Source organism: Zingiber officinale, chromosome 7B (assembly GCF_018446385.1).
Source record: "Zingiber officinale cultivar Zhangliang chromosome 7B, Zo_v1.1, whole genome shotgun sequence".
Lineage (NCBI taxonomy): Eukaryota > Viridiplantae > Streptophyta > Magnoliopsida > Zingiberales > Zingiberaceae > Zingiber > Zingiber officinale.
This window is the reverse complement of record NC_055999.1, coordinates 72,129,594-72,144,595: the sequence shown is the minus strand read 5'-3', so window position 1 is coordinate 72,144,595 and position 15,002 is coordinate 72,129,594. Positions and strand designations below refer to the sequence as shown.

The window sequence follows — 15,002 nt, the reverse complement described above, 5'->3', positions numbered from 1 at the left end:
TTTCGAGATTTTAATCCATGACAACTCTAGGTCACACAATAATAATTTTACCATTGTTTCTTAATAATAATAATATTAATAGTAAAATCTAATGAACAAGTTGACACATGATATGAATTGAAGCCTATCAAGAATCTGCCTGCTTACGCATACAAGCACAAGAAAACAAAGTTTAAGTGCCTATAAACTATCATTTTGTTTCACTAATAGTTTTTAGTGACAGTTTCAGTCTTCAAATTGAAGACATCCATTTGTTTTTAATGGCTAAAACACTATCAATCATAATTAAGAACATTTTGTCGATAAACAAGACAGACCTTCTCAGCATCAAGTTGCACAATGCCAATTAAGAAAATTATACGAAGTTTTGTACAATCACACAATAACAATAGGAGAAATCCAAGACTATAAAGAAGTATAAATTCTCAACTTTGACAAAGGGGGGAATTGAGTAAGAGAAGGCCCAAGGATTAAGGATCATGGCTGATGGTGTAGTTCACGCTGCAATGCTGATGTATATTATTGTAGAGTTGTTGTTTGGAGTGTCGACGATGATGGTGTTGTTCATGCTTCAATGGATGTAACTATGTTTGTTTGTCAACCAACATGTAAATAGCAAAAACTCATTCAAAAAATATAGATATGCTATATTAAATACAAGTACAAGATCGTCAATTATTGAGAATCGACCCTTGATCATTACGCTAAAGACGTCATGTGTTCATCATCTACGCTACACCCTAAGAGCGCAAAAACTCATTCAAAGGTTCCAAAATGTGTTGTTCAAGTGTCAATATATCTCGCACGAAGCTTCATTGATCTCTTGAAGCCAAGCATTGTTATTTCAAGTCTTTAAGTTGTTCTAGTCTTCACTTGTATAAATTCTCTCTTTTAGGAGAATTGATACCGATTTAAACAAAAACCACACATATATACTCAAGTAGAAATAGCTATAATAACACCTCAATATTCAAGTAAGACGGGAACTAAAACAAAATATTTTTCAAAATTTTTTGATATTTAACAGAAATTTTTTTTTTTTTTTTTTTATTTTTTTTTGTGATTTTCTTTTAAATTATTCTTCTTATAATTTGACACGTAGATATTCATTTGTGATAGGCAAAAAAAAAAGTCAAGAGGGGGAGAAGCTCCCAGACGAATTTTTGAATGGCGGTTAAGTCTCGAGTCCCGCCTTCTTCTCCCTATCTCTCGTCTCTCCTCTTCTCACGTCTCGAAACAAGTTTAAATGATGCGAGAGAGCAAGAAGGAAGACGAACAAGAAGAAGACAAAGAAAAAGAAAAAGAAGAAGAAGAAGACACAATGTCGTGGCAAACTTACGTCGATGAGCACTTGATGTGCGAGATCGAGGGTCACCATCTCACGGCGGCCGCGATCATGGGCCTAGATGGTAGCATTTGGGCACAGAGTGCTTCCTTCCCTCAGGTTCAACAATTTTTATTTATTTATTTATTTTTTCTATCTCGATCGAGCTTTAACTAATACAAAAATTTTATCAAAATTTAGTTAAAGCCAGATGAGATCTCCAACATAGTGAAAGACTTCGACGAGCCTGGAACCTTAGCCCCGACCGGATTATTCATCGCAACCGCAAAGTACATGGTCATTCAGGGCGAGCCCGGAGCCGTCATTCGCGGGAAGAAGGCAAGTGTCCTTTAACACATTCTGTGTGCGTGTGAGAGAGAGCTTGATCTTTGTTGATTCTTGTATTAAAGCTCTAGAACAACCGATCGCCCTTTGGTACAGGGAACGGGAGGAATCACTATCAAGAAGACTAACCAAGCACTGATTTTCGGCCTCTACGATGAACCGATGACTCCGGGCCAGTGCAACCTGGTCGTCGAGAGGCTCGGTGATTACCTCAACGATCAAGGCCTGTAGGCCATTGCGCCACCCAACGAGATCATGAGACTTCCTTCCCTGATATTGAATTCGTTTGCAAGAGAGATTGTTACAGAGTAATAATTAATTTGATCGAGCGTACTAGAGCATTGTGTTCATGCTCCAGTCGAGTTTATTCTATAGTTGTCCTCCTTTTTTTCTTTTGGTTTGTCTTGATTGTTTCTTTTTTAATTCGTTAATGACGAATGAAATGAATTCTTGATCTCTTTTATCCTTTATCCCTCCGGTGTGTTATTTAGTAGCCTTCTGGGGCTTGGTGCGATGGTAAATAGACAAGCTAAGTTTCTCTTTAATTCTCACGCATTGCAAATAAATGATCCCCTACAGCCCATTTATATATGCTTTCCAAATTTATCCAGTGATTAATAAAAAATTTTCATAGACTGAATTAAACACCTTCAAGTAAATGAAGGGTAGACAAACATGGACGAATGGACTTTCATCTTCCATCTGTGTTAATTTAGTGAAAAATTTTGATTGTCATGTAGCCATTCATGGTGTTATGCCATCCTTCATAGCCCATCCACGCTTCTTAGATGTATTCGGATGAGTGAAAGATAAAAATACATAGACACTTAATAAGCTTTCATCATTCACCTGTGTGCTATTAGTCGATTGATATGCATTTATCATTCTAATTGATGGATCTTTATTGGAGTGATTTCGAACAAATACATGAGCAAAGCTTATTAGCCTCCACAAGGTCTTAGAGTTCTCATCGACTCACTTTAATTCACCCATGAAACTAATTCACCCATGGAGTTTCAGGAATAGGAATAATTACATCATAGTTGGTTTCAGCCTTCTCTTGAGCACTTGCCCCAAATGGAGTTTCAGGAATATGAGCATCAAACGTCCCATAAAATGGAGTTTCAGGAATACGAGCATCAGACGTCCCATAAAATGGAGTTTCAGGAATACGTGCATTAGACGTCCCATAAAATGGAGTTTCAGGGATACGAGCATTAGACGTCCCCAAAAATGGAGTTTCAGGAATTCGAGCATCAGACGTCCCATAAAATGGAGTTTCAGGAATATGAGCATCAAAGGTCCTATAAAATGGAGTTTCAGGGATACGAGCATCAGATGTCCCTAAAAATGGAGTTTCAGGAATCCGAGCATCAGACGTCTTATAAAATGGAGTTTCAGGGATACGAGCATTAGACGTTCTTGCAAATGGAGTTTCAGGAATACGAGCATCAAACACCCCATAAAATGGAGTTTCAGGAATACGAGCATCAGACGTCCTATAAAATGAAGTTTCAGGGATACGAGCATTAGACGCCCCTAAAAATGGAGTTTCAGGAATCCGAGCATCAGACGCCCTATAAAATGGAGTTTCAGGAATACGAGCATTAGAGGTCCCTAAAAATGGAGTTTCAGGAATCCGAGCATCAGACGTCCCATAAAATGGAGTTTCAGGAATACGAGCATCAGCCGCCACCTATGAAGTTTCAGGAATAGCATTAGACATTGATGAAGCTTCAGGAACAGGAAACATATAATCAAGAGTTTCATGAAGTGGAATCATATTATCGTTGGTTCTAAACTTCTCTTGAGCACTTACCCATGGAGTTTCAGGAAGTGGTATAATAGCCTCGTCGGTTCTGACCTCCTCTTGAGCGCTCACCCATGGAGTTTCTGGAAGTGGTATAATAGCCTCGTCAATTCTGACCTCCTCTTGAGCACTCACCCATGGAGTTTCAGGAAGTGGTATAATAGCCTCGTCGGTTCTGACCTCCTCTTGAGCACTCACCCATGGAGTTTCAGGAAGTGGTATAATGGCCTCGTCGGTTCTGATCTCGTCTTGAGCACTCACCCATGGAGTTTCAGGAAGTGGTATAATAGCCTCGTCGGTTCTAACCTCCTCTTGAGCACTCACCCATGGAGTTTCAGGAAGTGGTATAATAGCCTCGTCGGTTCTGACCTCCTCTTGAGCACTCACCCATGGAGTTTCTGGAAGTGGTATAATAGCCTCGTCAATTCTGACCTCCTCTTGAGCACTCACCCATGGAGTTTCAGGAAGTGGTATAATAGCCTCGTCGGTTTTGACATTCTCTCGAGCACCCACCCATTCAGGAATACGATAATTAGACGACGCCCATGAAGCTTCGCCTATTGGACGAATGCAAACTACACTACGAGCAAGGCACAATGCCACCAACACTAACACAACATGAGAAAATTTCCATGCCATGTCGATGAATTTGCTTAGATGTTATTGCTCAATCCTATCTTCTTATAGGGGTCTTTTTCTTATTTATTTATTTATTTAATAAAAAAACATTTAAGGAGAGGGAATTTATCGATTAAGGAAATAATTAATGTAAAATAATACATTTGAAAGAAAAGCAGCTCACCCTTCTTAATTGATTCTGAAATAACAGGAAAGCAATTAGTGCATGCGAGCTCCATTCACAAGTTAAGAAATTCTCCGTATTAATTTTATTTTAGGAAGCAGCACGTTAGGAATTTGGATACACACCTTAAAGGTAGGCTAAAAGGAAAGTAACTCTATATTTTTATTTAAGAATCAATAAAATTTGTAATGACACTTTTAACTATTTAAAAAAAAAATAGATGACAATATTATTAATTATGCAATAATATTATAAAGCCTACATGTCCAATATTTCTATACTTCACCTATAGAAATTTACCATCCATCAGCCATTGAATAAATTTAAAAAGCACAAATGGACTATAAGGATGGTCTATTACCATGAGTAATTCAAATGCTGCAAGTATTTATTTGTGTTATGTAAGAATTAAATCCTTATTATTAATTAACAAACTCGTCCGTTTACTTAGCATTGCACTAAGACTCGAGGTGATATCATATTTTTTTAGTTTGTATGATATATTTAATTTATGCTGATTAATTTTGAGAATGATTATTTTAATCCTACGAAATTCCATAATGGACCGTCCATCAGTTCATTATTAATTCTTAAATAACTGATAAATTTAAATGGGTTGTCGTTGCACCATTGAAAATTACGATACAATATTATAAAATATGTAGGTGATTAGATGAACTGAGTTTAACTCTATTCGAGTTTATTTATTTAAAATTTTAAATCCTAAATTTATATTATATTATATTATATTATATTTTTAAGTTAATATATTTATGAATAACTTAATATATTATGAATAATTTAATATTATAGAAATTAGAAATTACTACAATGTTATTATATCTGTAACTTTAATTAATTATATTAATTTTAGCCATTTAGGCATCCTAATGGGAGTAAATGGTTAGGTTTAAAAAATAAATGTTCATTTTAAAACCTATTATCATTAATAGAATGGCTTGAGTTTTTTGTTTAAATAAAAAATTTCATTTCAAAATCAAGAATCAGCTTTTTACCAAATTTTAACGGCCCTCATTAGTATCTGGCCTAACTCTCTATCTATACATCTTTTAAATTGGAACGGCTAAAATAGTAGTAGGCTAATAAATCTATTTTTAGATTTATCATGGTGGAAGTGATGTGGTAAAAATACTCTTTAAATTTATCATTAGGGTGGCGCATCGATTAATAACATTAATTATATTTGTGCGCAATTAATAGTTAACAAAAATCATTTTGATTATATTATAATATATTATTGACGGTCTAATATATTAATTAATGCCAATTAAATATGTAATTAATACTAGTGATTGCGGCATTACGTATATAATTTAATACATGAATACGTACAAATCTTCTATAATATTTGATATAATATTTTTTATACCTTTGTAATGGTCTAGTGGCTAGCATATAAGATGTTGTCATCAAAAGGTCTGGGATTCGAATCTCGATATAGCCAAGATAAATATCTCTCTTATGTACCAGTCATTATTCCAAAGGCTAGTAGTATCCGTGATTTACCTTCTCCGTATTGACTCTAAGACAAGTTGATAAGGACGTTGGGGCAAGCATAGTAGTCTCTTTTTGCCATCATGGTATAATATTTCCTATAACATTCACAATTGTTTACCAGTTGTATCAAATTTAATAATTGCAACTTCTCGGTACCGGTAGCCTGGCCATCCGCTCACTTTCGGCGACCTATCCTGACCCAAAGTATAATCTGGATGGGAATGTGAATCTAGAGAGGGATCGTAGTAAATTATGACCTGATTCTAATTTTATGGGTGGACCATGTGACAAATTCATAAATATGGGGGTATTGGGTACCGAGAAGTTATAATTATTAAATTTGATACAGTCGGCAAGTAATTCAATATTATAGGAAATGTTATACCAAATATAATAAAGGATTTGCGGGATCGAACTCTCCCTCATAGAAAATAATTTAATTTTTTATATAAGATATTAAACTGATAAGAATGAATAATACACTTGATCAGCCAAAGATACAGAAAGGTATACTTTCTAATATCGTTAGCACAAGATATTTATAAAAAAATTTTCATTCGTGGCATTGCCAATCCTAAGATGTGGACTTAAAAGAATCATATTAATACATATTTTTAATATAAAAAATAATCAGGAGAAATTATGTTAAAATTATTTTAAAAAAATATTAACATAATTTTATTTTATACTTTATTAAAATTAGTTATTACAGTTATATATTTTAATTAAATAGTAAACTAATATGAGGTTGGCATTGAGTCTAATTGAATAAAAAGGATAATTTAGATTTTTAAAAAATAAAGTGTTATTTTACTTATTAATAAAAAGGAGATTCCTTTTAACGAGTTCAATCAAAGGATTTTAAAATTTTTGTAAAGTTTCCTTTTTGTTATTTATTATCAAAATGATATCTCATTTAAATTGGGCATGGATCCTATCCCTAGATTCATCTTAGATCATTATTTATTTATTGGTGGAGTAAATTGTACCTCACTTATTAAACAGGTGGTATCCAGTTTACCCCACCAATAAATTTACAGGACCTCCCTTAGTTTAGAAGATTCTGGACCAAAGAATTTGGCCTCCTTTAAATTGTCTTATTTAATATTATTATTGTAGCTATGCATTGATAGTTACTACAATATCAACCCTTCAACTCTTAAATTTTATTATAGCAGTTATGAGTTTATAACTTATTCTGGAAGATAGTGGGCTAATTAGGTGGCTTCGAGGTTGACCATGAGAAGACTCCGAGCAAGAGGAACATGATGCCACGAGCGAACCTGCATGTCAAAGAAGAACAAAGGAGGAAGAGAACGTCAATGATCAGTAGAGCCGTCAATTTGGATTGAGTCCGTCGGGTTGACCCACCCTACTAAACAATTTAAGTGGGTTGGGTTGAAATTTTATCAACCTAAGTCCAACGTGGGCTGACTTGTCCAGGCCCGCGACCCGCACGAGTCAGGCCGTGATGAGTTTGAATTGACCCATGGGTTGATAAACACATTTAAGCTAAATTTTATGTCAATTTATTATGTTTCTTTGTTATAAGTTTGAAATAAAAATAGTACTTTTCATCAAATATAAATAATCATTTGTGTCTATTTACATTTAAAATACTTATTTTTGGATATATTTGATTGATAAAACATTTCTGAATTAAAACATTGAAAATATTTTTATTTTATTTTATTTTTATTTTTTAAAATTTTGATGGGCCCATGGGTTGGCCTGCCTAACCCTAACCCGCTTTGGATTGAGTTGGGTTGGAGATTCCCCAATCTGCCAAGATGACGAATCGGCCCATCCAGCCCCGCCAAATGACTGGCCCACCACGGGCCGATCTGCCCCGCCACGGGCCGATTCGCCCCGCCACGGGTTAGCCCATCTAATAGCTCTAGTGATCGGGCCAAGAGGGGTCCCTGGCGCAGACACTTTGACTCTCAAGTTAGACAAGGAGATGGAGAAAAGAGTACAGGGCAGTGATGATGAACAGTGAATTCTAAGACTATGGCATACCTGCTCCTTGAGGAGGAGACCTCTTATATAATGTTGTTTTTCATCTTTACATGAATATCAATGCATTACTAAAATAGAATTAACCATTCCTATGCTTTGCAGTCTTTCTAAATTAAACACACCATCTCTGAGCTTGCAGGGTGGAAACTTCCAACATATAGACAACACAAGGAATATTCCATTGATTATCTGATAGAGGTTATATAAAATGCCAAAAAGGAATATCAGGTCATTAGGCTGAGGGGCTATTAATTGTAACACTTCAAAGGTGAGTTGGATGAGTCCTATTTGCTGTTTGATCGGACATTGCTCTTGAATAGGTCGAATCAGCTACCAAAGGTTAGGTACCTTGAGGACTCGACATCCGGTCGGACAAAGAGCTCGATTGAGTAGTATGTCTAGATTTGATCGAACCAAGAGGACTCGGGTTCCAATCAAGCTAGGAGGACTCAAGAGCCGCTCGAACAAAAGATCCGATCAGCTAAAGTGCTCGGTCGAGCTTTGCGTCCGTGCTATCCTTGATTGTTGACCCCTCTTTTACTTTGACTGTCACATCAATTTACTTTCTTGACTTCGGTCCCAACTTCGGGGGCCCCACCTTATTCGTCGTATCAATAACTATTATAATATAAACAATAGAACTCTTAAATATTGTTGTAGCAGCTATAACACATGAATTATAATTACTACAATATGCATAATTCTGGTAATATTATGTTATAACAACATTTCAACTTTGATAAACAATAATAATACTATATACATTATAGCGAAAGGTGATTACGCTTATCTCAAACACTCCTTACAGTCTGTTCCTAGGTTATATGAAGGGAGATAAATCACTGAGTCAACTTAAGGGGTGGGAGGAGTTTTTTTTCCTCAAGAGCACGCACATCGAAAATTGATTTTTGCCTCATTATAGCAAATCTAACACCCTCTAGCCAACTGGGCACCCCTATCGAAGCAATAATAGCACATACAGTTCATAGTTCTTGTAATATAGACATTTCATCTTTGATTAAAATTGATCAATATTGAACAATACATGTCAACATCATGTTATAGCAATTACAAACCATAACTGCTACAATTAAGGGGGTAAACAAGCTAAGTCGCTCATGAACTATTCGTATCTCGGTTCAAAAGAAAAGGTTAATTCGATTAAGTTAATCAATCAAGCTCGAGTCTAATTTAGAACTTGTAAACATTATTAAATCATGCTTAAGCCTAACAGTATTTGGTTTATGAGCTCATAGCATGTTCATTAGGAGGGTTACAAACATATTCACTAAAAGACTCATTTATTATATATATAAAAATAATATTTTAATACTTAAAATTTAAAAACAAAACAACATCATTGAAAGCAAAACATCATTTGTTAGTGCAATCGACCTCTAAGTTTTTAATGTCCGATAAATGTGTTTAATGGAGTTTGATCAAAGGAAGTCCCAGTCATGGCTAGGCAAGGGTGAAAAGTCAACTGAGTGACTAGTTCTAATTACTGTTAGGCAAGGAAAATCCTAGTTGTGGCTAGGCAAGGAAAATCTCAGTAGATCGTGGAAGCCAGGTAGAAGGATTCGATAGGACCTGATATTGAATCCCTGGTGGACTGATCTAATGTTATGTCTTGGCGAGTGAAATTAGGTAGAGAAAACCTTAGGGGGAGGTACCCTTAGGTACTGGTGAGTGAAGCCAGGTGGAGGAAACCCTAGAAGGAGGTAACTCTAGATTTTGGTGAGTGAAGCCAGATAGAGAAAATCCTAAGGGGAGGTAACCTTAGGTAACGAGAAGTTTTGGAGAAGTGAACTCCAAGCAAGGTTGATTGAATGATTCCGATTGACCATGTGTGGTTGACCAGACAAACGGATCTTGGTAAAACCATAGTGCTTTGTATTACTATTATTACTATTGGCTAATATAGTATTGCAGAAAAAGCCTTAGTGAATCAGGGATCAGACACTGAGCAGAGAAAGTCCAAACAGGTCTAGAGGACCATGTTTGACAGGTAGGTTGATATAAGCAACTAGAGAAGAGTGACAGTGAGGTTGTGTTCCGGAAAGAAATAAATCCTAAGTCGCTGATCCAACTAAAGAAATCGGGAAGGTTTCTAAGTTGAGATTAAGACAGTTCTACTATCAAATACTACTCATACATTATATTGTGCTAACTTTGTTTTACAGGAGTATTTATCTTAACTTTGTTTTGCAGGAACTAAACCAGGTTGACTGATCAGTTGACCGAACCAGCAGATCAGTCGACTGAACCAAGTTGACTTGGCACAGATCAGATCGATTAGAAGCAAAGTATGATTGGTCGATCGAACCAATAGATCGGTCGATCGAACCAAGCTAACACGACACAGAGTGATCTAGCAGAACACATTTGGAATGCATAGGGATCAGTCAACTGAACCCAATGATCGGTCGATCGAACATTAATTAGCATTGATGACGAAACAGATTCGGATCGTAGTGAAGAAGGTAATTTGAGGGATCGTTCAACCAAACCAGGTGATCAGTTGACCAACCCCTTAATGGCATTAATTACAAGAAGATCATATCTCATCACCAAAGGAAAGTACAGTATTCAGTCGACCGATAGAAGGTTTGGTTGACCGAATAGATCAGTTGACCGAACGATGCTTATAAAAGGAGAGCTCGAGATCCGAGCCAGAGCAACTCAGTAATCAATTTTGAAGTCAACTACGTGCAAAGCTCCTATTCGTTGTGCTACTTTGTGCTTCATCTTCACAAGCAAGCTGCTCCATCCAGAAGTACTGACCAAACTTCATCTTCTACCTAGTGTCAGTATAACTTTAGTTAAAGCTTGCATGTTTTAATTTTCAAAAGATAGTAGTGTCACTACAACAAAAACCCTCATAGACAACGGTTTTCCACCGGTGTCTATTACATTTTCGACCGATGTCTATGAAGCCGATGTAAAAGGTCTGTCATTTTAGACATCGGGTTAAAACCGGTGTAGTATCACTTAACGACATCGGTGTTCGAATCGGTTATTAACCGGTGTAGTATCACTTCATCAACGGTGTAAAACCGATGTAATATTATATGTTAATAACACCAATTTTGGCAGCGGTATACGACCGATGTAATATTAGTTAATAACACCGGTTTTGCAGAAGTGAAAAATCGATGTAATATCATTATTTTTTAACAGCACAAATTTGATTTCCGAAACCGACAGTAACCAAAAAAAAAATACACAAATTACACAAATATTCTTCATTCAACAGTATCCATAAAATACACAAATATTCATAAATTACATAAATAATCTTCTTACAACAGTATCCATAAAATACACAAACATTCTTTTTACATCAAAAGCTAATAGATATCAGAATCAAGGTAGAACATTCTTTTAACAACACATCAAGGTAGAACCGCACTTCAAATGTAATCTAACATGCATTCAGCCCACTCGAACCGCACTTCATCAATTTCAACTCTGGAGTACTTGAGATTTGTAAACTGTAAAAACACATAAATAATATATTAGTAAATCAAGACAAAAAATCATAGTTGAAAAAGCAGTAAGAGCACCAGGTAACAAGATGAGTAATTGGAATGCTTAAAAAGAGAAACGTTCATCAATTATCTCAACCACAAATAAATAGAAAGAAGAATCATAGATGTAAGATACTGATATAGTCCAACACCGTCACAAATTCAAAGAAGAAATTACCTATCTTTGTAAGCTGAAGCCAAATTTGCATGGGCTTCTGGCATAGTTTGTCTGATATTCACAGCACGTATATAATCCTGAATTACTTCAGTAACTCTACTAATCTCCTTAAATGTGTTCCCTCTATTGACAAGAACATCAACAGCAGTCTGCGAAGAACTTCATTGTAACAGGCTATCGCTTCTGCATAATTTCCCTGGTGTAATACAAGAGAACTATCAATTTCCAACTAGGGGCAAAGACAACAAAGAAGATGATAGACAAATTATATGACTTTCTTCCATTAAATGAGGCAATATGTAGTAACTCTCAAACTAGCAATGAAAAAGGCAAATATAGTTCTCTACCTGTTGCTTGTATATAATAGCCAAGTTGTTGAAGGGCGCAGATATCCCTGTTGTAACTACTAAAGTTGCCTTATAGAATGATGCAGCAACACTCATCATGTTGCTGCATGAAGAGAAGTTTCATTAAGGAACAAAAATAAATTATCCGCACAGTTGTCATCAAACATTTTTAAAGCTTACCAATCCATGTATATGTTGCCAAGGCTTGACAATGCTTGTGGATGGTTAGGTTGTAAAGCAAAGCATGACTTGGGAAAAATTATTAAAATGAAGTTATTCAACAAGGGAAAAAAACTTAAGAGAATAAAAATATCCAAATTAAAAAGTCACCCTATAATGTCCAGCGTCTTTGAGAGCATGTCCAGTGTCTTTGAGAGCATTCCCCTTTTAATGTGCAAGAAAGTCGATCATTAACTAACCTGGCTCACCATCAAGAAGGATACCACATTTTGACATATTAGACCATTATCAACTTACCAGATTATTGTAAGCTTCAATAAAGGTAGAATCACAGTTGATAGCTTGCTTGTAATGCAGAATTGCCATGTCAAGTTGACTTTGTTCATAATAGATGCCAGCAAGGTTTCCTGCATCCAGATATCCCCAATGCATAGTTGACATAATAAACTCTCTTCAGAGCATAGTTTGCAGCAAAGTTATCCACAAAATCAAAAAGAGATTAACAGTCCAATGGAAAAATAGGAGTTATTGAATCATGTAGCATATTCCAGTGAAAGTATTCTGCAACAGTAATGTTATGAAGAACCTGAAATAAATAGAAAATGATTAAGAGTTCACACAAACAAGAACTACACATAGTAAATAAACTTCTCTTCTTTTGTATGCAAGTCAACAACAAATCATCATGTACTTCAAAAATCTACAATATCCACAGTTAACAACAAATTAACCATGCTTTTTTAGCGCATAACTTGTGGCAGAGAACAATACCACACAACATCCTACCAAAAACTATTATATGATTCCTCAAGTCAAAGATGTCACAATAGTTCATATTTATACTCTATCAACCTGCATCCACAAGACCTACTAAAACAATGAAGAATGTCAATAAACCATTTGTCTTCCAAAAAAGAAGCAACTCAATCAAGACTTCAAACATCGAGGCCTTGTTCAGACTCCAAACATCGTTAGCAGCTAACCAAATCACAACAATCAAAGCTAACCGAATCACAGCGTTAATGCTAGTAGAACAATTATCAGCTGGTTCGCAGGAAGTGAAGGCTGTCGCAGCCCGTGAACTCCGATTAATGGCAAAAATCGGGAAGGAGAATAGGTCTTTCATTGCAGAGGGTGGAGCAATCCCAGCTCTCTACCGACTTTTCCGGTCTACAAATCCAGTTGCTCAAGAGAATGCCCTGACTGCAATATTGAACATATCTATTCATGATGAAAACAAGAGAAAGATTATGGAGGAGAATGGTTGTTTGGAATTAATAGTATATGTTCTGAGATATGGGTTAACTACTGAGGCAAGGGAGAATGCAGCTGCTACATTGTTCAGCCTCTCTGCTGTCCATGAATTCAAGAAGATGATTGTGGATGAGCATGGTGCTATTGCAGCACTAGCTGATTTGCTGATGCAGGGAAGCCCAAGGGGAAAGAAAGATGCAGTGATGGCCTTGTTTAATCTTTCGACCCATCTTGAGAGCTGGTCCCAAATGTTGAATATGGGAGCAGTTTCAGCCCCGGCGGGAGCTTTGAGAGATTAAATTGTTGCTGAGGAGGCTGCTGGAGCTCTGACATTGCTTATGAGGCATCACATTCTGGCGCAGACAATTGCAAGTGAGGATACTACAATCACAAATCTGGTAGGGTTAATGAAAAGGGGCACCCCTAAGGCAAAGGAGAATGCAATTGCAGCTTTGCAAGAAATGTGCAGATGTGGAGGATTAAATGTGATACAGAATGTAGCTAAGATGCCAATGTTTAGTGGTTTAATTCAGACCATCTTGCTCTGACATAGTTTACCTGCATCAGTACTAAAAACTGATTCCACAGCACACCTTGTTCTAATAGTTCATGATCTGCTCTCCAATTCTTCTCTTATCTACTTATAATAAGCATCAACTTTGAGTCAAAAGTTTACAAAGAATGAGTTCAAACACTCGGGGAGAGGCAATACCTTGTCGACGTAGCACTGTGAACGTGACTTGACAGTGAGCCACTATGGACGGCCTAATAGCTGAAATGTGAATGGAAGCATTAGAGAGATCAGAATAAGGGAGAAGGGAAATGGAGAAACAAGGATGCTAAGTTGAATAAACTCTAGCAAACAACAAAACTTTTGACAACACAGAAGATACATCACTAAGCATGTAACATGCAACAACAAAAGAACAATCATTCCTAACCATTCCTCCATTTCATCGTACCTGAAACACCACAAGTATCACAAATGAACAATCCACAACAACAAAAGATTTGTTTGTTTGTTTGTTTAGAATTGAGGCATCAATGGTGGTTGCCTCACATGTGGTATCCACGTTCAGAGAGGTTCATGGTTGGAGAAGTGAAGGTCTCTGTGAGCAGCATGCTTGCGCCTGCTGCATTGACATTAGGGTACACGTAGCTTACTTTGTCCCGAGCAGATGCCATGAACAGGAATGCCGCATGGCCAAGTCCAGCAAGCTTGGTCGACAAGATCAAATCATAGTATCAATTCTGTCAACAAATTTGTAAAAAGCTAGTGAGATTTCTGCTGTCATTCCATTTCAAGGATCATGTGTTTTTCCCCCTTTCATTTGTACCTTTAACAGACCGATCATGTTGACGTACTCCGCCGACTCCGGGAAATCTTCGTCGGGGTCATACACATTCACCCACCTCACATTCTTGTTCACCTCGTACACCTGCTTCCCCCTGGGCAAGGCAACGACATCGATCTGCACGCTGGGGTACCTATCCTTGATGAGCTGGATCACGGGGAAGAAGAGGGGGTTCTCGTAGACTCCGCCGAAGATGATGCAGCAGCAGAGGCGCACGTCGCCGCGGACCTTGGAGGCGAGCGAGGCGAGCTCGACGTTGAATCCCATGGGAAACTTGAGGAATCCGTAGGGGTTGGAGGGGTTGTCGGGAGGGCGAGGGTCCTCCTCCTGCTTTTCGTCG

The 15,002-nt window shown here is 36.9% G+C and overlaps 1 protein-coding gene across 1 annotated transcript; it reads left to right on the top strand.

Moving 5' to 3' along the window:
• Nucleotides 1-1,312: 1,312 nt before the first annotated feature.
• Nucleotides 1,313-1,900, top strand: LOC122003820 (profilin-7). Its single transcript, XM_042558818.1, has 3 exons — nt 1,313-1,444; nt 1,526-1,663; nt 1,766-1,900. The coding sequence occupies exons 1-3, from the start codon at nt 1,322-1,324 to the stop codon at nt 1,898-1,900; spliced, it is 396 nt and encodes a 131-aa protein (XP_042414752.1). The 5' UTR covers nt 1,313-1,321.
• Nucleotides 1,901-15,002: the final 13,102 nt, after the last annotated feature.